Source organism: Pseudophryne corroboree, chromosome 5 (assembly GCF_028390025.1).
Source record: "Pseudophryne corroboree isolate aPseCor3 chromosome 5, aPseCor3.hap2, whole genome shotgun sequence".
Lineage (NCBI taxonomy): Eukaryota > Metazoa > Chordata > Amphibia > Anura > Myobatrachidae > Pseudophryne > Pseudophryne corroboree.
This window is the reverse complement of record NC_086448.1, coordinates 629,353,087-629,374,253: the sequence shown is the minus strand read 5'-3', so window position 1 is coordinate 629,374,253 and position 21,167 is coordinate 629,353,087. Positions and strand designations below refer to the sequence as shown.

The window sequence follows — 21,167 nt, the reverse complement described above, 5'->3', positions numbered from 1 at the left end:
TACTCAGACATTGGGGTAAATAAAATAGCCTGCGATCTGCAGGCATCGGCGAGTCTAAGTAAAACTTTGCCTTGCCACTTTAAATCATCAGGCAGACTCACTGAAATCTCGCTGATGCTGGCAAATCACAGGCTACTACATTTACCAAAAAACAAAACAGTGGGCGCTGTATATATAGGTGTAATAAACAACTTAAATAAATACGTCTAATCAGGCCTGGCGGAACCCACTCAGCAAAGGGATGCAGAGCAGGTAGGCGCTTTGCTGGATAAGCGCTGTCCCTGCTCTGCATCCCTCTGCTGTCAGTAACTATTGGTGCTGCCGGCTGCCGCTGCACCTGTCAGACTAGAGGCAGCGGCGCCGGCAGCTGTGTGTGGCTATGGTGCGCCAGGTATATGTAAACCCCCCCACCCCAAAAAAAACGGTAAAGTGGTGTCGGCTAGGCTTCGGCAAACTCCCCCTCCTCCCAGCGTTACTGCAGCAAGCACCGCCCCCATATGTTCCGCAGCACTTTGCAGTGCTGCTGCGGACAGCCACACCATTCCCCCCTCCTGCCGCAATGAAAACCCCGGAGTCCTCACAGCTGCGGTCGACAGCACACAAGGGGAAACGCGCTCGCCTGGACCCCAGTAAGCACACCAGCATTGTGGTGGCCACTGTGGGTAGTGACGGGCAGCGCAGAGCCAAAAATCCGGCATCCTGTCTGGGCGGCACTGAGCAGAGCAGTTCAGGTCACTGAGCAGGGGAAAGGCACAGGGCTGCAGTAACCCACCTGGGATAGCATACCCACTGAGGCTCCAGGATGTTGTGATATTGCAGACACCCGAAAGTTTTACTGTACCCCATCTCCCCCACACACACTTGCTCTGTCACTGTATATCCCCCCCGTGTTCTGTCACTGTTTCACCTCCCAATGTTCTATTACCCCCCCCCCCCGTTTTCTATCGCTGTCACACCCCCCTCTGTGTTCTGTCGCTGTGTCACACCTCCCTCTGTGCCCTGTCGCTGTGTCACACCCCCCTCTGTGTTCTGTTGCTGTGTCACACCTCCCTCTGTGCTCTGTCGCTGTATCACCACCCCTCTGTGTTCTGTCACTGTGTCACATCCCCCCGTGTTCTGTCGCTTTGTCACTCCCCATGTTATGTTGCTGTGTCACACCCCCCTCAGTTCTGTCGCTGTGTCACACCCTCCTCAGTTCTGTCACTGTGTCACACCCCCCTTGTGTTCTGTCACTGTGTCACCTCCTCCCGTGTTCTGTCACTGTGTCACACCCCCTCTGTGTTCTGTCACTGTATCACCCCTTCGTATTCCGTTACTGTGTCACACTCCCCCCGTGTTCTGACACTGTCACCCCCCCGTGTTCTATTACTGTGTGACGCCCCCCTCTGTGTTCACACGTCAAACACACCCTCTCTGTTCTATCACAGTCACTGTGTTACCCCCCCCCACCCCATGTGTTCTGTCCCAGCCACTGTATCACCCAGTTACTGTGTCAACCCCACTCCCCGCATTCTCTCCCAGACACTGTGCCCCCTCCCCTGGATACCCTGCACAAGCTGTAACTAGCGCTGTTCCAGTGGTGCCTGGCACACAGCGTATGTGCACTTTGGGAGCAGATCCTCTGGCAGCAGCCTCACAGCCTATGTCCATCTGTCCACCGCATGGTACTGTAGCTGCAGCACCGAGCTACTTGTGGCATAAGTAGTCTGACAATGCTGCAGATTTCCGTCCATCATTACGGTCCGCCCCTGTCGGCCATAATGTTTAAAAGGGGTCTCTACCATGCGTAATGTATAAAAAGTAGAGATGAGCGGATTCGGTTTTACTCGGATTTACTCGGTTATCAAAACGGCATCTGATTGGCTATCCAAAACACGTGACATCCGTGAGCCAATAAGATGCCGTTTTGAGAACCGAGCAAATCCGAGTAAAACCGAATCCGCTCATCTCTAATAAAAAAGGCTCTACCATGCGTAAAGTGTAAAAGGGGTCTCTAACTGGCGTAATGAGTAAAAGGGGTCTCTACCTGGCGAAATGTGTAAATGGGGACTCTTCCTGGCGTAATCTGTAAAAGAGATTCTACCTGAAGTAATGAGTAAAAGGGGTCTCTACCTGGTGTAATGTGGAAAAGGGACTCTACCTGGAGTAATGTGTAAAAGGGGACTCTACCTAATGTAATGTTTATAAATGGTACAACAGTGTCGTGTAATTTGAATAATGTGTGTGGCGTAATATGAATTGGTATTATTTTGTGACCATGCCCCTTCCCCATGAAGCCATGTCCTTAGAATTTTGCAGCGCACTTGCGGCACACACTGTCCCTGTTTTAAATATGAGGGGGAGGGGGGCACAAATTCTCTTTCTGGCACAGGGCACCAAAATGTCTAGCTCTGACCCTGCAGCCTGTTGAATGCAGCTTCCCCAGAAATCTGCTATGTTTACAAGATCCAGTAGACCAGCAGCAGCAGACACTTCTGTTTCTATGGTGTGTTAAGGTCTCCCACTGCCAGTCTGCTGCTGGTCACTGATGATCAGTGTGGGTACAGGTGCCTCACCCTTCCCCCTCCACGCCGCTTGGGTCAACCTGCCTCGCTTTGTGAAATATGGGAGGGAAAACGAACATTTATAGTTTGCAGGAGGGCACCCAACACCCTAGCACCGGCCCTGCATCTAATGGCAGCCCACACAGAGGGGATCTGGAAATCCACCAATATGGCTAAGAAAAGAAAAAAAAAGTAATGTGGGCGCTCAAAAAGAGTATGGATACAGCTGCTGGTTTGGCAAATATGTTATTTAATTCATATTTTATTAATTAAATAACATATTTGCCAAACCAGCAGCTGTATCCATATTCTTTTTGAGCGCCCACATTACTTTTTTCTTTTCTATTACATTTACCCAGTGGTGCACGCAAGGGGGTTTCCGAGCACCCAGAAACCCCTCCTCCACCAAAATTTTTTATTTGTTTTGCTGCATTTTGCGGCCCAAGTATTATTAATGGCTGTCTAGTGTCCTCTGCAGCCTGCTGTCTTCCTGGTGGCACTTGTAAGTGCTTAATAAAGGTTTACTTTATTTTAATTATAGTACATATATATCCATGTGCATACATATATACACATGTATATACATACATATAAACACACATATGATATATTTATATACACACGTGTATATATACATGTACTGTATGTGTGTGTGTGTATATATATATATATATATATATATATACACACACACACATACATACATGTTTAATATGCTATGTGTGTGTATATATATATATATATATATATATACACATACATATATACACACATATACATACACACACACTAGTTTTACGGACCCACCATATACTGGGTCACCTCAGTCCCCACCCACGTGCTTGGCTCCGCCCAGTTCTGGAAACACCCCCATGCAAATCCTGCATTTGCCACTGCATTTACCCCATGGTCTTTTGGAATGTAAAGCATATTCGTGCCACTAGAACGTGTATTGACAAACGAAATCAACCTGCCTTACCTTTAATCTGGTCACAAAGTGTTTAGCAACACAAAGCTCCAATGCAGGATTACCAAGGAGTACTTCAAAGCGATACTGCAATCCTAGCTTGTCTCTCACTTCCTGTAGTCTCTCCTTTGCCAACATTGCCAGCTGCACAGAAGGGACTCTGATTATGAGCATGTGTCCACGGCCACTTTTGTCTTTTCCGGGCGAGCTAAGGAGGTCATCAATAATGCTCAGTGTCTCTGGTGTGGTGTGGTCTCTGAGCGAAGCCATGGTAGTTAGTGCCATAAGAGCTTCAGAATACTGCTGAATGAGTAGGTAGCATCGAATCACCATGCTGTGTAACCTGGGGTACCTACAGAGAAAGTGGGTTATCATTTCCATCTATACCACACTGGATACATCTGTAGTGGGAGGGATTTTGGGTTGCCCCATTACCAACTAGCAGAACCTCCTCTGGAATCCCACCAATTAAAACACGCAAACTCTCTAAAGTGTAATGCCAGAGGCATTTCTATAATGGGTAGGCCTTAAAAAGAGTTTGTCATCAATAAGTCGGATAATTTTGCTGAATAAAGAAAATGGTCTATAATAAAGTACTGATGCATTATCATTAGATACTATCAGATTTTTTTTTTTTTATCAATTAAGAATTTAAGCGTTATAATTTTGTTTTGTATTCACTGCCAATTTAAATTCTAGTAAATACATTTCCATTTTATAACTTCACCTTTCCAGAAGAGTGTTGACCATTTTCTCAAAAGTCTCGTCACATCGGAGAAGTGGGCTGGTAATGCCCCATTGTAGAGACTTGCTGTATTCATTGATGCCAAAGTAAAGTTTGTCTTCACTGCTTCCTTCTTCCTGTGTCACACAAATTATATCTAAAAAGCTAGTAAAAAATCTTCCAACTACCTTATTCATAGATAAATATGCTCATCCTTCTGGACCTCTCTGCTGCCTTTGATACCGTAGATCATCCTCTCCTCCTCGGCACACTCCAAAACGCTGGTCTTTCTAGCACTGTCCTTGACTGGTTTTCTTCTTACCTCACTAACCGCTCCTTCTCTGTGTCTGCCTCAAGCACCACCTCACACCCTTCCTGTTGGTGTCCCTCAGGGTTCTGTCCTTGGACCCCTTCTGTTCTCCCTGTATACCTCTTCCCTGGGTGCGCTCATTATCTCATTTGGCCTTCAATACCACCTCTATGCTGATGACACACAACTCTACCTCTCATCTCCTGATCTTTCCCCCTCTGTCCTCTCTCAGGTTTCGAGCTGCCTCTCTGCAATCTCCTCCTGGATGTCTGAACGCTCTCTAAAGCTCAACATGGACAAAACGGAACTCATCATCTTCCCCCCATCCAGAGCAACACCCCCGACCAATATCTCCATCATTGTTGACAACACCACCATCTCCCCCGTTCCCCAACTCCGCTGCCTGGGCGTCACTCTTGACTCCTCCCTCTCCTTTGCACCCCACATCCAAGCTCTGGCACAATCCTGTCGTTTCCAGCTACGCAACATTGCTCGTATCAGGCCATATCTCTCCCAGAGTGCAACTAAACTCATCATCCACTCACTGGTCATCTCACGACTTGACTACTGCAATGTCCTCCTCACTGGCCTCGCTTGCTCCCATCTTGCTCCCCTCCAATCTGTCCTGAACTCCGCAGCTAGGCTCATCTTTCTCTCACGCCGCACCACATCTGCCACTCCCCTTCAACAAAATCTACACTGGCTCCCATTCCCCTACAGAATCCTCTTCAAACTCCTCACCCTCACATACAAGGCCATCTCTAATTCCACTGCTCCCTACATCTCCAACCTCCTTTCCCTTCATACTCCCTCCCGCCCCCTACGGTCGACTAATGACCGTCGCCTCTCCACCGCCCTGGTTACTGCTTCCCATGCACGAGTTCAGGATTTTGCCCGTGCTGCACCCCTTCAGTGGAACGCACTCCCCCGCTCCATTAGACTCTCCCCAACCTTGCAAAGCTTCAAACGGGCACTAAAAACCCACCTATTCATCAAAGCGTACCCTTCTGATGCATAACCCAGAGCTGAAGCCGCGCCTCCACCCCCCCTGCCTCATGCCGTGAACATCTCAGCTTTGCTTGCATACTGCCATCAGGCTACCTCCCACTTGCCTGCACCTCTTGTCATCTGTCTGTCGCCCCTCCCCAACAGATTGTTAGCTCTTCAGAGCAGGGCCCTCTTTCCTCTTGTTATCTAAGCCCTCGTCTCAACACATTTCACTCACAGCTCTCCCCTACTCAACGACCATCCTTATCCTGCTAGTAAAGGCTCATCTCCATCTATGACCACCAGCCTCTAGTAGTACGATGATCACTCCCTCAATACTTACATCTTAGCTGTACTATGTCTTGAGAATGTGTGGTGCTCTGTTACCTGTACTCTATTTCTGTTATTTATTTACTGTAATGCAATGTTCTGTCCCCTGTACTGTCCTTTGTACGGCGCTGCGAAACACATGTGGCGCCTTATAAATAAAATGTAATAATAATAATAATAATAATAATATTAATACTTGTCATGTATTTTACCTATATAGAAGCACCTCACTTTAACTCGCAACTTGTAGTGTGATTTCAGTAACAAACAATAAAGTCACATTACCAGTGAACACAACACACTAATGGTGAACAACAGTGCTTACATTTAGAAAGACTCAGCATAAAAACCATTTAATACATTACAACTGTAAAGCCTTTATTTCCTTCAATTTGTATTTTGCTGTAATTTGCATATATAACACTATCTTTAATGTGGAAAATGCAACAAACCTAATAGATTACTGATCAGCAAGAAAGAGGCTGCATCTAAATCACCCTCTTCAGTATTGCTCCTCGTCAATGCAGCCTCATCACTGTACTCTATACACGGCCCACACCCTGTGCTACTGTATATACACCCCTATCCAGCTCACTGTATGCCAACACACACATCTTTGCACCTGCTCACTCCTCTCAAAGAGAATTGTAGCCAATAAATGTTATATTTATTTTTGTAATAAGTATCCAGATTTAATGCACACTTAGACAAAAACTACGCATGACTATACTTATTTAGTGAATGTTGTATAAAAATGCAGAATGAAAGCTCTCACGAGCAGGGCCCTCTTCCTTCATGTGCTTATCCTTTTTCCTACTTTAATAATCTTCAACTGCACAACATCCAGCAGTTTTCTGCCACCTGATACTTATTCCAGTGTCATCTGCTGATGTAACGGTTTATTCACTCTGTACTTGTCCTATACTGTCATCAACTGTAAGTTGCTGTTTTCCTGTTTGATTATTTATGTACTCTGTAATTGGGCGCTGCTGAACCCTTGTGGCGCCATATAAATAAAGGATAATAATAATAATAATAATAATAATAATAATTTGCTTTCTGTAATGCACATTACATAGTTGTGCTAAGTGAAATGAATCTTTCATAGGCTTTTGGAACGCAAAATTAAATAAAAAATGTTGTGAGACATAAAATCCTTACTGCCATGTCTGGTTGGATCCAGTGCACCTCATTGCTGTGGCTGATCTTAGACTGCTGCGTCTGTAAGGCATAAGGATAGGCACTGACTTGCAGCACAATGAGATTCTGCGCCTCCTGAACTTCACGACTATTAACAATCCGGTCAGACAGCCCCTGAGTGGGATCTCCATGAGGCAACGTTGCAGACATAGCACTGTAGAGAAATACATTACTTTAGATTAGATGCACATCTACTAACAAACCACTTGAAAACACCTAAACACAGGCTTCAAAATAGCAATCTTAAAAATTATCCCTATATGGCAATCATTAGCCAGCTTCAAGACTTCAGTCAGCAGTACAAACAGAAACACCATAGACTGAACGAACATAAGCCCTCATTCCGAGTTGATCGCTCGCTAGCTGATTTTAGCAGCATTGCCCACGCTAGGCCGCCGCCCTCTGGGAGTGTATCTTAGCTTAGCAGAATAGCGAACGAAAGATTAGCAGAACTGCTACTAAATAATTCTTTGCAGTTTCTGAGTAGCTCCAGACCTACTCCTAGATTGCGATCAGCTCAGTCCGTTTAGTTCCTGGTTTGACGTCACAAACACTTTGACTAACTCATGTCATGGGTAACATGGTGGCACAGAAAGTAGAATTGGCAACTTACAGCGTTGGAGTCATTAGACCCATTTGGTGCAGGACCTTATCTGTGATGAACTTGTATGAACTCGCTGCGTTTGCATGGGTTTCCTCCCACACCCCAAAGACATATAGATAAATAAACACTTACTGAAATAACACTAGTGTTACCCTGAATTACTCATTTGATGTTTTGTGAGGATCTGGGGTTCATGAAGCACAGGAACAGCACAGGGATACTGATGAAATGTTTTGCTTCTTGTCCACCCTAGTTACATGTAAAACATTCACTCCATGGGTGGCCTTTTATCTTGTCCCAAATGACTGCATACCCCATACAGAGGATGATACTTCTACATCAAGGGATCTGCAGAATGTAAAAATGCCCAGCACTGTGTCTCTAGAGATTCCCTTCTCCTCACTGTTAAGGGGGGTACACATGGAGAGATCCGTGTTTAAATTCTAAGCAATCTGACTACATTGCTTAGATTTTAAGGACGGATCTGCCGTGTGTATGCCCCCCAGCGGGCCGCGCATCGCTATCGCCGGTACTAGATTGAGCCAGCATGCAGGCTCAATCTAGCGGGTCGCTCGCCCCCCCCTCACTCAGCACATCGCGCTGTGCTGAGCGGTCTGTGTTAAGATCGCTCAGCACACATCTCGACCGTCAGTACCCCCCTTTAGACACAATGGGGCAGATTTAACAAGTGATATTCTTGTTATATTACAAATGTTAAATGATACTCCAATCAATCCGCTCCTAACTATCAAAACACATGACAGTAGCTGATTGGCTGGATTACCATTTAACATTCGTAATGAGTGATACCAAGAATATCACTCGTTGTTAAATCTGCCCTTCTGTATAGTAACTTTATTTGTGGCTTCAATGAATGTTATATCATACCAAATTAACCTGGAGGAATATCATGTAGTGCATTTCATGGGAATGCCTTGTAATACAAAGGAATATTATGTCCAGAATCAAGGCTCAAAGACTTGAGGTACAAGTTGTGAGCTTGTGACCTTTTCACCATTACTTTATACTCATTTGTGCTAAAATTATTCTAAATAGTGATATTGTATCGGAATGAAAATAAATAGTTGGTGTGTAAAGGTGCATACACACTGAGCGCTTTTCCCCCTGCCCAGCGATGTCTGCGGGAGTGAGCGGCTTTCCATAGCAGGACGCTATAGAAAGCCGCTCACCCCGCTGTTCATCTACTGGTAATACCAGTAGATGAACGGCGGCCGCCAGCGATGAAGCGGGAGCGCGCATCAGCGCTCATCGCTGGGGCATACACAGTGGGCGGTTTTGAGCTGAAAGCAGCTCAACACACCAAACGTGATCTGCTTTCAGCTCAAAATCGCCCAGTGTGTATGGGCCTTAAGAGTCGTATTAATGGTAATGTTATATATTAGTATTAACTAATCAAGTGCAGTGTAGTAGATGGGTTGAATGGGTATTAGGTAATTGTGGGAGATTATCCATAGGAGGTTTAGTCTTCTAAAGAGGACTAGCAGCTAATCAGATTCTAGATACTTGTTTTTTTAACGTACTAAATAAATGTTAGTTAAAATCTGATTGGTTGCTCTAAGCAACACCTCCACTCCTCTTTAGAAGACATGCCATCTCTCCCCACTTAAGTTAATGCTCCTGACTCCTTTAATTCCTCCTGCACTGCTATAAATTGTCACTGAACCGTAGGTGACCGTACAGTATATGGCCACACAGCCACAACACGATTCAGTTAAGTGCTGGAAGGGCAGACACACCTGTTACAAAGAGCCAGGTATGTCTGCCCTTCCTGCTGTTTACTGAACAATGAAGGCAAGATGGGGCCTAACATACTATTAAGTGAGGGAGCATCTTAGACAGCCACTGTGTGGGGTAAAGCAATACTCAAGAAAATTGCAGCTTACCAATCTTGCCGTGATTTCATAGGTTGTATTTAGTGAACATTGGATACAGCCACAAAACTGAAGCCTCCACTGCCATCCACCAATCAGCATGATGACAGCCATTCACTGTCTGGCTGCAGGCTGGAAGGCAGGTAGAGAATGTTGCCTGGCTACTCCGATTGTGTGACCGCCACCTACCCCTTGCTCAGAGGCCCCTACAATTGTTGGGCCCTGGGTAGATGCCCAGTGTGCCTATACATTAAGATGGCCCGGCTTGGAATGACACTTACCTTGTTAAATCCACATGGCTAGTGTCATGTATTAGAACAAAAAGTGTGTACGGATTTTGTTTCACTTTTTTCATAAAGGCATCGAATTTGGCTTGGACTTCCCCATCTAGACGAAGAACATACTTTTCAGCTCGCTGATGGGCGCATGCAGTCTCCTCTAGACCCAAATCCACCAGCACCCCTGACCAAAGAGGAGAGCCAGAAATAAGCAATTGGAATATAGGAGATAGAATTCTATTGCACATAATGAACTGGTAAATGTTGCAATGCTTTAAAAGAACATTATTGGTCTTTAAAATAAATGTACACAAGCAGATTATGTATTGGTACAGGACAACATTAGTGGTTAGCGTCGGGCAGTTCTATAAACACTGACTGCATATAACTTATTACAACACTTTAGCTGCTTACCAGATAGTTTAATTCTTTGCAGAGTCTGTGATACAAGTACTTCTGAGCGAGGGACAACTATTAGGAAGTCCACTTTGCTGAAACGTCCCAAATCAAGGCTCTGATTCCCACTATCTGCAATAGCACACACCTGGGACAGGAGCTTTCGAGCAACCATCAGCTGAGACTGGCAGATCTGGAAGCTGTCTGTGTTACAGCCTAGAACACATCACACAGATTATGAAAGGAAGAGCTCATGCGACACATACAGAGACCAGCAGATGCAATATATTTAAATCAAGTATAATTTTCACAATAAGAGGACTAGCCACACGTTTATATATACATATATATATATATATATATATATATATATATATATATATATAGGACGAAACGCGTTGGGTTAGCACATTGTTCTCTGACATCTCTACAAAGAAGATCATTTTGATGTTGTTTGAATTACCAACACAACTATCGTCTGTACAAACATTGTTTATTGTTATTCTGGGCAAATTGTAAACAGTTTTATGTATTGCTTTAAAAAAAATAAACAATCTCTCTTTTTTAAGATTATTTTATTATACAAAACTTGTACATACCAAAGTACGACATCAGCTCCTTGGGGAAATCTCTTCTTTCAATATATATATATATATATATATATATATATATATATAACTAATGCAATATACTGAAATATTTTGTGTAGGCATTAGATATAGTAAAACACAAAAATATATACATTCATAATAAATATATATTAATTATGAATGTATATACTATATATGCCCTGTTTAACAAACACAAAAATACCGATGGTATCTGAAGTGTAGTGGAAAAGTGATGGGCGTTCCTCAGCGATGACTGGGAAGCGCCAAGGAATGTACGCAAAAATGGTCCGTTCAGTGTTCGGGTCATTGGCATGTCAATGCAAGCGGCTGTGTTCACAAACACAAGCATAGGGGGCCATATTTGGACAGAGAAACTCCATCTGCCATGGTGTGAGCGACTGTCATGAATAAGGATGGTCCCACTGATATTACAGGGGGCATGGTTGCTAAAAATGGGCGTCTCACACCTTGCACAGTCGAACAAACGGATGTAAGGAGTTTGTAGCAACATTACCATAAATTCATAAACAGGTGACCGCTAATAGACGATGCTATGTGTGTTTTTGTGTGAGATTCAGAATCAGTCCATAAGTGTATAAGGCAGAGGTTCTCAAATGCGGTCCTCAAGGCATCCAAATGGTTCAGGTTTCAAGTTTATTATTATTATTATTATTATTATTATCACCAGTTATTTATATAGCGCACACATATTCCGTAGCGATTTAGAAGGAATATTTTGCCCATTCACATCAGTCCCTGCCCCAGTGGAGCTTACAATCTATATTCCCTAGCACATTTATACGCACACACATTCATATGCTAGGGTTCATTTTGACAGAAGCCAATTAACCTACCAGTATATTTTTGGATTGTGGGAGGAAACCGGAGTTCCCGGAGGAAACCCACGCAAGTATGGGGAGAAAATAGAAACTCCACACAGTTAGGGCCATGATAGGACTGAAACTCATGACCTCAGTGCTGTGAGGCAGTAGTGCTAACCATTACACCATCCGTACTGCCTGTATATCCAAGGCTCAGCACAGATGGTCGAAACAAATTGACTGAGGTGCTAATTAAGTCATCTGTGGCCAAGTATGTATATACTTAAAACCTGGACCGTTGTGGTGCCTTGAGGACCGCGTTTGAGAACCTCTGGATAAGGCATAAGGTACAAAGTTGCATACCAATTTCACAGATTTGCCTGCTCAGAAATTGGGTCTGATCCACTGCACAGCCTGAATTGTGAGACATTACATTTTCAGTGAGAGGAGTGTTTAGTGGATGTTATAATGGTAAGGGGACACTGTAATGTGTCATAATCTGATCTGCTTATTGCAATGTGGAGGGCACTATAATGTGACATAATAAGAACTGGGACACTTTAATGTGGCACAGTATATATAGGAGGCACTGTAATGTGGCAAAATATGAACTGGGGAAAGTGTCCATCATAATGTGAATTGGGGGTACTGTGTTGCATAATGTGTACTGGCAGAACTACAATGTAAACTAGGGAACTGCGATGGTTCAAAAAATAAACTAGGGCACTAATCTGGGGCATAAAATTAACTAGGGGACTACTATGGTTCACAAAATGAACTAGGGCATATTATAGGGCATAAAATTAATAACTGTTGCTGAGAGACGTCTCTCAAGAAGCATTGGGACCATGGTCCCTTCAATGTGTTGCTATGGGGACCACAAAATTCTGGTTAAGCCACTGTCTAAGATGTTATTTTCTTGCCTGTAATTTATTCACTGAGCAGCAGAATATAGGCAGCAATTCCACTATATTGGATCCTGCTCGGAAGTATCTAATCTCTCAGGTTATGTGTTGGGGCAGACGCGTTTTCCAAGATGCTGCAGTTAAACACGTGGCAGTAGATACGTGATGAATGAACTTATTTTGGGGATAGTAGGCAGAAGGGATATTCAACTGGAGACAATAAAATTGTATATGACCACGCAAAACCGCAAGAACTAGGTTTCAGACATCCCTCTAGAAAGAGGAGAGCTTAAGACAGTGCCACCAAATATGAAGAAAAGTGTCGTCCATATGGAAGCCCATCCAACGGGAATGGGAGACATCAGGAAAAAATTTATTTAGACGTATTGGGTTACCAACTGTACAGCAGTTCATGGCTATTTTCTGTAATTTTAATGTAGAGAGAGCGTATGGCTGTATTTTCCTGAATCTACGACAAATCCTCTTCATCTAAAACCTCACCCAAGTATCTCTCCCATGGGAATCGGTATGGTTTACTGACAGACGGGATGCCGGCTGTCAATATACCAATAGTGGCATCCCGTCAGTGAGTCCCCTCAAGGGCTTGCTGCATTCACCATGCTTCGGTCCCGGTGGCTCACTTCGCTCGCCACAGGTTATATTTCCCACTTGGTTGGTGCAGTGAACTCGGTGGTGGCTGGCCTTCCGTCTGTCAGTATTTCATCAGCTGTCGGGATTCCGGCATCAGTCTGATTAACACCGGGATCCCAACAGCTGGTATTTTAATTGCATCCCCTCCCATGCTATGTCATGTGGATCCTTGATGGTAGATACAGAAGAGGCAAGCTCTCAGTACAACTTAGAGACAAGGTCCCTCATTGATGATCGTCAGAGAGAGAAGGGATTCAAGCATATTAATATGGCCAATGCAAGAAGTAAAGAAATTCCCAATTTGAAAGAACTGCAAACACACATTTGTTGGGAATATGAAAATTAAACTGAATGTTTGAGAAGGGACGGAAGACGTTGAAATGTGTGGGATGATTAAGCGGTCTAATAACACTCACAGCCAGGAGGAAAACTCCCAGGGTATGCAGCCTGGAGGAAAGGTAGGGTTATTATAAATTGGAATCAACCACTTAACGGACGATTTATTTCGCCGAAAACAGCTCCGAAATTGTCGTTTTTTTTATGAGCGAATTAGGTGAAGAACATGACTTTAACCCAATCTCAAATTATTTTAGTTCAATAAGTATATATATTTTTTAAATAATAATATTTTTTTCAAACATCGATCGGGAACATCGCGACCATCAGAACATCGCGATGGCTTTCATTTAGAAAGCCGGGACAGCCTGCAAGTATACGGGGGGGAGGGGGAGGGGGTGGCTTGGGAGGGCTCATTTACTCTCCCCAGCGGCTGCCATTGTCTGCAGACGCTGGAGGGGGGGGGGGGGGGGGGGGGATCCTGCCGTGCTGACCAATCAGCAGTGATCGGCAGCACGGCAGACACAGGGGGAGAGTGCAGGGAGGCAGAGGGACCTTCCGGTCCCTCCAACAGCAGCAGCGGAGGGAAGTTTATCTTCCCTGCCGCTGCTAACACTCTCTGACTGGTCGCATCCTGTACGACCAGGTCAGATAGAGCACTTGCCGGCATGGTCGCATCTGATGTGACCATGCCAGGCAACTGGTTAAAGGACTGGAAGGGGCAAGAGCCCGAAATGTTTGACAGCAGAAATCCAGACAGTTACTGAATGGGGAACCACAGGATGAGAGCAGACATATTTTGGCTGTAAAGGACGTTGAAGATACAGGAGGGATGGTGTAGTGGGTAACCCCAAACCCTCAGTATCGATATATATGACAATATTTGCATTGCATGGGGTTTGTTCCATAGAATGCATTGAACCAGCTGCCCATAAAGGGTCTGATTCAGACACTGTTGCAACTCTGATGGTGTCGCAACCGAGCAATTATTGGTAAGAGCGCCAAGGTACTTTATGATGCCTCTCGCGGTAAGGAATCAGTCGCAGAGTAATTGATAAGAGAAGGCAGTTTGGGGGGAGGTAACGGGGTGTGTCTGCTAAAATGCAGGCATGTTGTGACCATTTTGTGGATGTGCTATGGTGTACAACTGCCACTTGTGCACACAAAACATGGCACCAGGGTTGCAGCACCCGTGGCAATTCTGCATGCCCATGGAGGTACCCAGAGAGTCGATGTTCCTCATATTTGCTTAGTGGTTGTGACAGAGTACACAGTTGTGTCACTGAAAAGGATCACTGCTGCATCGGCATTGCAACTGCATCTGAATCAGGCCCCGCCCCTTTCCCTCCTAATCAAGCCTCTGTAGAATTGTAAGTCCTATGGCACCTTTTACACACAGTAAATAAATGTAGTTTGCATCGTATCGATGAAGCTTATTTCCTGATTTTATCTTTAATTAATTAAAAATTACAATAATCGAGACTTCACTGCTAATTGCTGAATGCTACCTTTGGCTTGCGTAGGAACCATGCTGACCGCTTCCTGAGATGACACACATTCTTTTACATCACCGTTAAAAGGAATAATGACATTATCCCCTCTCTTCCTCTGGATTTTCTCCAGCAATCTGTCCAAATTATCACCTAATAAAGAAAGAAACATTTATAGTGCAAGTACAACATTAACTGAAACTACTAAGGAACACACTGCATTTATGGAGTACTGTAGATTATAATAGAAAGTAAATTACGTAAATGTGTTGCCCATTTCAAATATGTAATGTTATGTGCTACACGAGTACTGGAAGAGTTCATAAATTTCTGGTCAGTCATTACAAGAACTTTTTTTTTCTTTTTACACAGATTCAGAGTGACACACATATGTAAATAATGCACATCGGGGTGTGTGGCTTCGGCGGACATGGAGTAGCACACAAGCTGAGCGACTCTCCAGCATAAAAATCCGATTGTCTCATCCTGTGTCCCCCCCTGGGCCTGACGATTGCCCCAAAACCTGTGTGAGGGTGTGTGGGTGCCCCTGTGCCACTCTGGGACCTGCTCATCTTCCCCCTGCTGCAGACGGACGACTTTGTGTGCGGGGCTCCCAGGCCGGATTACTCACGTGGAACGCCGCCATCCTGCCTCCCCGCGCTGAGAGATTGCACCCGGCCGCCGTCCTGCATGCTGCCTGCACCCGCATCTACAGCCTCTCCTGGAAGATACATCAGCCGGGGAGGCTCCGGTGAGCGCTCATCTCGTCCCTGCTTGTGTCCGCGTGCGCGTCAGTGGGATCTCCCGCTGCGGCCTGGCACGTGTCCCGCCTCCGTTCTCCTCTCTCCTCCTGCGGCTCTAGCCTCTGTTCTCCAGCTCCCTCATTTACTCTCTGGACAGTGCTGCTGGGGAGCAGGGCACAGCATAGGTGGGCTGTATACTTCTCTGTGCCCCCTCTCCTGTCTATATCATAGATAAGACCCTGCTTTGCACTGCATTAAACTGGTACGGGACTGTGCTGTATTAACCCCTGGACGACCTGCTTGTTGTTCTGCCTCAGTATCCCATACCCTAAGATCCCCTGGGGCTCAGCTGGACAAGTTGCTGTAGGGCACGTTTGGCCAAGTTGGGTTCACTACGGCTGGCCGGCGGTCGGGCTCCCGGCGACCAGCATCCCGGCGCCGGGAGCCCGACCGCCGGCTTACCGACAGCTTGGCGAGCGCAAATGAGCCCCTTGCGGGCTCGCTGCGCTCGCCACGCTACGGGCACGGTGGCGCGCTACGCGCGCCACACTATTTTATTCTCCCTCTATGGGGGTCGTGGACCCCCACGAGGGAAAATAAGTGTCGGTATGCCGGCTGTCGGGCTCCCGGCGCCGGTATACTGAGCGCCGGGAGCCCGACCGCCGGCAAACAGAAGACCACCCGGCCAAGTTATATGCTGTGTGCATCCCCTGTGCTGAGGATTCTCCTGCTGAGGCTTATATTTCAGGGCAGACGGCGGCTGGATGTTTGTGATGTACTGAATGTCCACGCAGGCGCTCGCTGGTCAGTTTTGATATACTACATTTCTCCAAAAGCAACGACTGGACAGTTCTGATATACTATATTGCATTGCGGGCGGAGACCAGAATTATTTTTTTTATATACCGATTCCCGTCATCGGCAGGCTACAATGGTTAAACAGCACCAGAATGCTGCGGCCGCAGCAAAATTTGAAAAATACGCCAGAAACCCTCCGGCGCGGCCTCAGCGTGGGGAGGAGGCTCAGTCGGCCTCGTCTCCATCACCACCGTCGCCTTCCAATAGCTCCTCCTCTGTGGAGGCCACGGATTCGGCCCTACAGAAAGTACTGGAGGCGGTTACTGCCAGCGAAACCCGCCTGGCAGACAGAATCGGCCAGGTCCAGGCGGACCTATCCATCATACACAAAGACCTTCAACGGGTGCGGGAAAGGGTCGGTGAGGTTGAAACACGCATCTCCACGCTGGAGGACACGGTGTTGCCACTCGGTAGATGTACCACTGCCCTGGAGTCCCAAATGTCGGAGGTACACAAAAAGATGACGGATATGGAGGGGAGACTGCGGCGGAACAATGTCCGCTTCGTCGGCCTGCCTGAGAAAAAGGAGGGTGCCTCCCCCGAAAAATTTCTTGAACGCTGGCTGCTGGATGCGTTTGGAGCGGAGGAGTTTACATCACACTTTGCAGTGGAGCGCGCTCATAGAGTCCCAATGCGTCCATTGCCTCCAGGGGCGCCTCCTCGTATATTCATAGCCAAGCTCCTTCATTATCGTGATAGGGATGTGATTTTGAAATTGGCCCGCACTAAGGGTCCTCTCAAGTGGAACGGATCTCCGGTCTCAGTCTTCCCTGATTTTGCCATTGACGTTCAAAAAGATAGAGCTCAATTTGTCCCTGTGAAACGCAGGCTGCGTGAATTGAACATCCCCTAAGCCATGCTCTTCCCGTCAAAACTGCGGGTGGTTTCAGACGGAGAGACTAAATTCTTCATGACCCCCCACGAAGCATCGGTGTGGCTGGACAGACGCTTTCCGGCTCGGCGGGCGTTAGTCGCTGACTGAACTCCTGCACTCAGTTTCTCAACTAGAAAGTATATTGCCTCTTCCTTACATGTTGGGCCATATATGAAGATGGTCTCAGGAAAGGGGGGGGGGGCTTTCCAGTTGATGTTTTGTGCTGGGTTGTTATGCTGGGTCTATACAGGCTCCCTGCGGCTTGGCGCGTGACATCGTCGGGGTCATACGGCCATGTGTAGACTGGGAGTGTACTGATTGATTTCTCTGTACTGTTGTTATGTTCTATGTTATGGGTGATTGTTTTGCTGCATAGTCTCAGACATCCTGCATAGTTGGGGTTGTTACGGGGGCCTGGGGGGGGGGGGGTGTTTGAATTTGGCTGGGGGCTTCTCTTGCCTTAAGGTCATTAAATTCTTTGCCCCCTCTTGGATTTGCTGGATAGTGAATTCCTGGGTTTTGTTTTTTTGCCTTTGTTTTTTTTATTTTATTTGACTGCTGGAATATGCATAGGTGTTTTCCGCCTTAGTTGATATTGTTAGTGTTTAGTAGTGATGAGCGGGTTCGGTTCCTCGGAAACCGAACCCCCCCCGAACTTCACCCATTTTACATGGGTCCGAGGCATACTCGGATTCTCCCGTATGGCTCGGTTAACCCGAGCGCGCCCGAACGTCATCATCCCGCTTTCGGATTCTCGAGAGATTCGGATTCTATATAAGCAGCCGCGCGTCGCCGCCATTTTTACTCATGCATTGGAAATGTTAGGGAGAAGACGTGGCTGGCGTCCTCTCCGTTTATTAATGTTGATGCAAATATTTGTGCTTATTGCTTAATTGTGGGGACTGGGGAGCAGCTGTATTATATAGGAGGAGTACAGTGCAGAGTTTTGCTGATCAGTGACCACCAGTTTTATCCGTTCTCTACCTGAAAAACGCTCCATATCTGTGCTCAGTGTGCTGCATATATCTGTGCTCACACTGCTTAATTGTGGGGACTGGGGAGCAGCTGTATTATATAGGAGGAGTACAGTGCACAGTTTTGCTGACCAGTGACCACCAGTATTATACGTTGTCTGCCTGAAAAACGCTCCATATCTGTGCTCAGTGTGCTGCATATATCTGTGCTCACACTGCTTTATTGTGGGGACTGGGGACCAGCAGTATTATATAGGAGGAGTACAGTGCAGAGTTTTGCTGACAGTGACCACCAGTATATATAGCAGTACGGTACGGAAGGCCACTGCTCTACCTACCTCTGTGTCATCAAGTATACTATCCATCTAGATTCTATACCTGTGGTGCATTTTAGTTTTGCAGTTTGCTGACAGTGACCACCAGTAAATATAGCAGTACGGTACGGAAGGCCACTGCTCTACCTACCTCTGTGTCGTCAAGTATACTATCCATCCATACCTGTGGTGCATTTCAGTTGTGCGCAGTATATATAGTAGTAGGCCATTGCTATTGATAGTGGCATATAATTCCACACATTAAAAAATGGAGAACAAAAATGTGGAGGTTAAAATAGGGAAAGATCAAGATCCACTTCCACCTCGTGCTGAAGCTGCTGCCACTAGTCATGGCCGAGACAATGAAATGCCATCAACGTCGTCTGCCAAGGCCGATGCCCAATGTCATAGTAGAGAGCATGCAAAATCCAAAAAACAAAAGTTCAGTAAAATGACCCAAAAATCAAAATTGAAAGCGTCTGATGAGAAGCGTAAACTTGCCAATATGCCATTTACGGCACGGAGTGGCAAGGAACGGCTGAGGCCCTGGCCTATGTTCATGGCTAGTGGTTCAGATTCACATGAGGATGGAAGCACTTATCCTCTCGCTAGAAAACTGCAGTGCCGCTCCTAGATGGGCCAGGTGTTTGTGTCGGCCACTTGGGTCGCTTAGCTTAGCCATCCAGCGACCTCGGTGCAAATTTTAGGACTAAAAATAATATTGTGAGGTGTGAGGTGTTCAGAATAGACTGAAAATGAGTGTAAATTATGGTTATTGAGGTTAATAATACTATGGGATCAAAATGACCCCCAAATTCTATGATTTAAGCTGTTTTTGAGGGTTTTTTGTAAAAAAAACACCCAAATCCAAAACAGACCCGCATCCGACAAAAAATTTTCAGGGAGGTTTTGCCAAAACGCGTCCGAATTCAAAACACGGCAGCGGAACCGAATCCAAAACCAAAACACAAAGCCCCGAAAAATTTCCGGTGCACATCACTAGTGTTTAGGGAGTTTTGTTTGTTAGGGAACCAGGTATGCTGCAAGTTTTAAGTGGTATACGGGGTGGGGGTGGGGGTTATTTTAGGAGAATGTTATTGTTTTATTTCCATTTCCTAATATGTATTGTGTTGGTTTCTGATATGACTGTGTCACAACTACTAAAGGGCTTGTTTTCTTTTCTGTGTGTTGGAGTCGGCTGGTCGTGGGTAGTCTGCTTTATTACCATGATGCTTTGCTATGGCTTTGGTTAGATTTCTGTCATGGAATGTGCGGGGAATCAATGATAAAATCAAGCGCTCCCTAGTACTTCGACAGATCAAGCATTACGCAGCAGATATAACCTGCTTGATGGAAACTCACTTAGTGGGCACTAAAATGATGTCCTTTAAAAGGCCGTGGGTAGGCTGGGCTTTCCATTCCATGCATACTGCAGCCTCCCGGGGAGTGTCAATCCTAATTAAAAAAATCTGTTCCCTTCTTGCTTGATAGTGTGCAAATAGATCAATGGGGTAGATATGTGTTTCTAAAAGGCAAAATTGATTCTGTTCCCCTATTGTTGCTGGCTATATATGTTCCCCCCCCCCCATACTCACATGATGTGCTTAAAAAGGCGTCTGTTTTTATGGCTGCATCTCCTGGGGTGGCTGTTATCTGTATGGGTGACTTTAACAATGTGTTGAACCATGAGATGGATAGGCTTTCTGCAGCATCCTCCAACCCACAGCCGAAGAGATCTCCGTTTGCAGACACTGTCTCTGAGCTGGGTTTGGTTGATCCTTGGAGATTACGGTACCCCGATTTGAGGCAATATTCATGTTTTTCACACTCTCACTCCTTCACTAGGATAGACTTAGCGCTCCTTTCCCGGGAGCTTTTGCCCAAGGTTCATAATGTTAAATATGAGACATGGGGTATTTCGTATCACTCCCCTATATCGCTACATATCGACTTAGACTGTCAGCGGGGACAAGCAGTGTGGCGGTTTAACTCTTTCTGGCTGACGCATATGGGTGAGGGGTCGGAGTTGGAGGCTAGCTGGCTAGAATTTTTTGCTTTGCATGGTGACACTTCTGATGTGTCTCTGCTCTGGGACACCTTTAAGGCCTTTCTGAGAGGTACTTTGATCAAGAGGGTGGGAAGTCTTAAATCCTCCTTTAGAAAACATGAGGCTGAGTTGGAGGCTCGGGTTGATGCTTCAGAGCTGGCATATTTACAGGATGGATTGGATACTTCCAAGTTGGACTGGCTCCATGCTCGGGGGGAATGGAAGGATTATCTGTGGGGGAAAACTCAGCACAGACTTCTCTTCTCCTCGCATGTCCACTATGCTACTGGGGACAGGCCGAGCTCTTATTTG

At 45.9% G+C, this 21,167-nt stretch overlaps 1 protein-coding gene across 1 annotated transcript in view; it reads right to left on the bottom strand.

The window, feature by feature from the left end:
* The window catches only part of GREB1L (GREB1 like retinoic acid receptor coactivator), a 331,061-nt gene that overhangs the window by 55,521 nt on the left and 254,373 nt on the right, over positions 1–21,167 (bottom strand). The window contains exons 15-20 of the mRNA XM_063923572.1: positions 15,064–15,198; positions 10,250–10,447; positions 9,839–10,019; positions 7,023–7,215; positions 4,238–4,371; positions 3,523–3,862 (exon numbers count right to left, since the gene is read on the bottom strand). Of these exons, the coding sequence (XP_063779642.1) occupies positions 3,523–3,862; positions 4,238–4,371; positions 7,023–7,215; positions 9,839–10,019; positions 10,250–10,447; positions 15,064–15,198 (1,181 nt within the window). The remainder of the gene's footprint in view (positions 1–3,522; positions 3,863–4,237; positions 4,372–7,022; positions 7,216–9,838; positions 10,020–10,249; positions 10,448–15,063; positions 15,199–21,167) is intronic.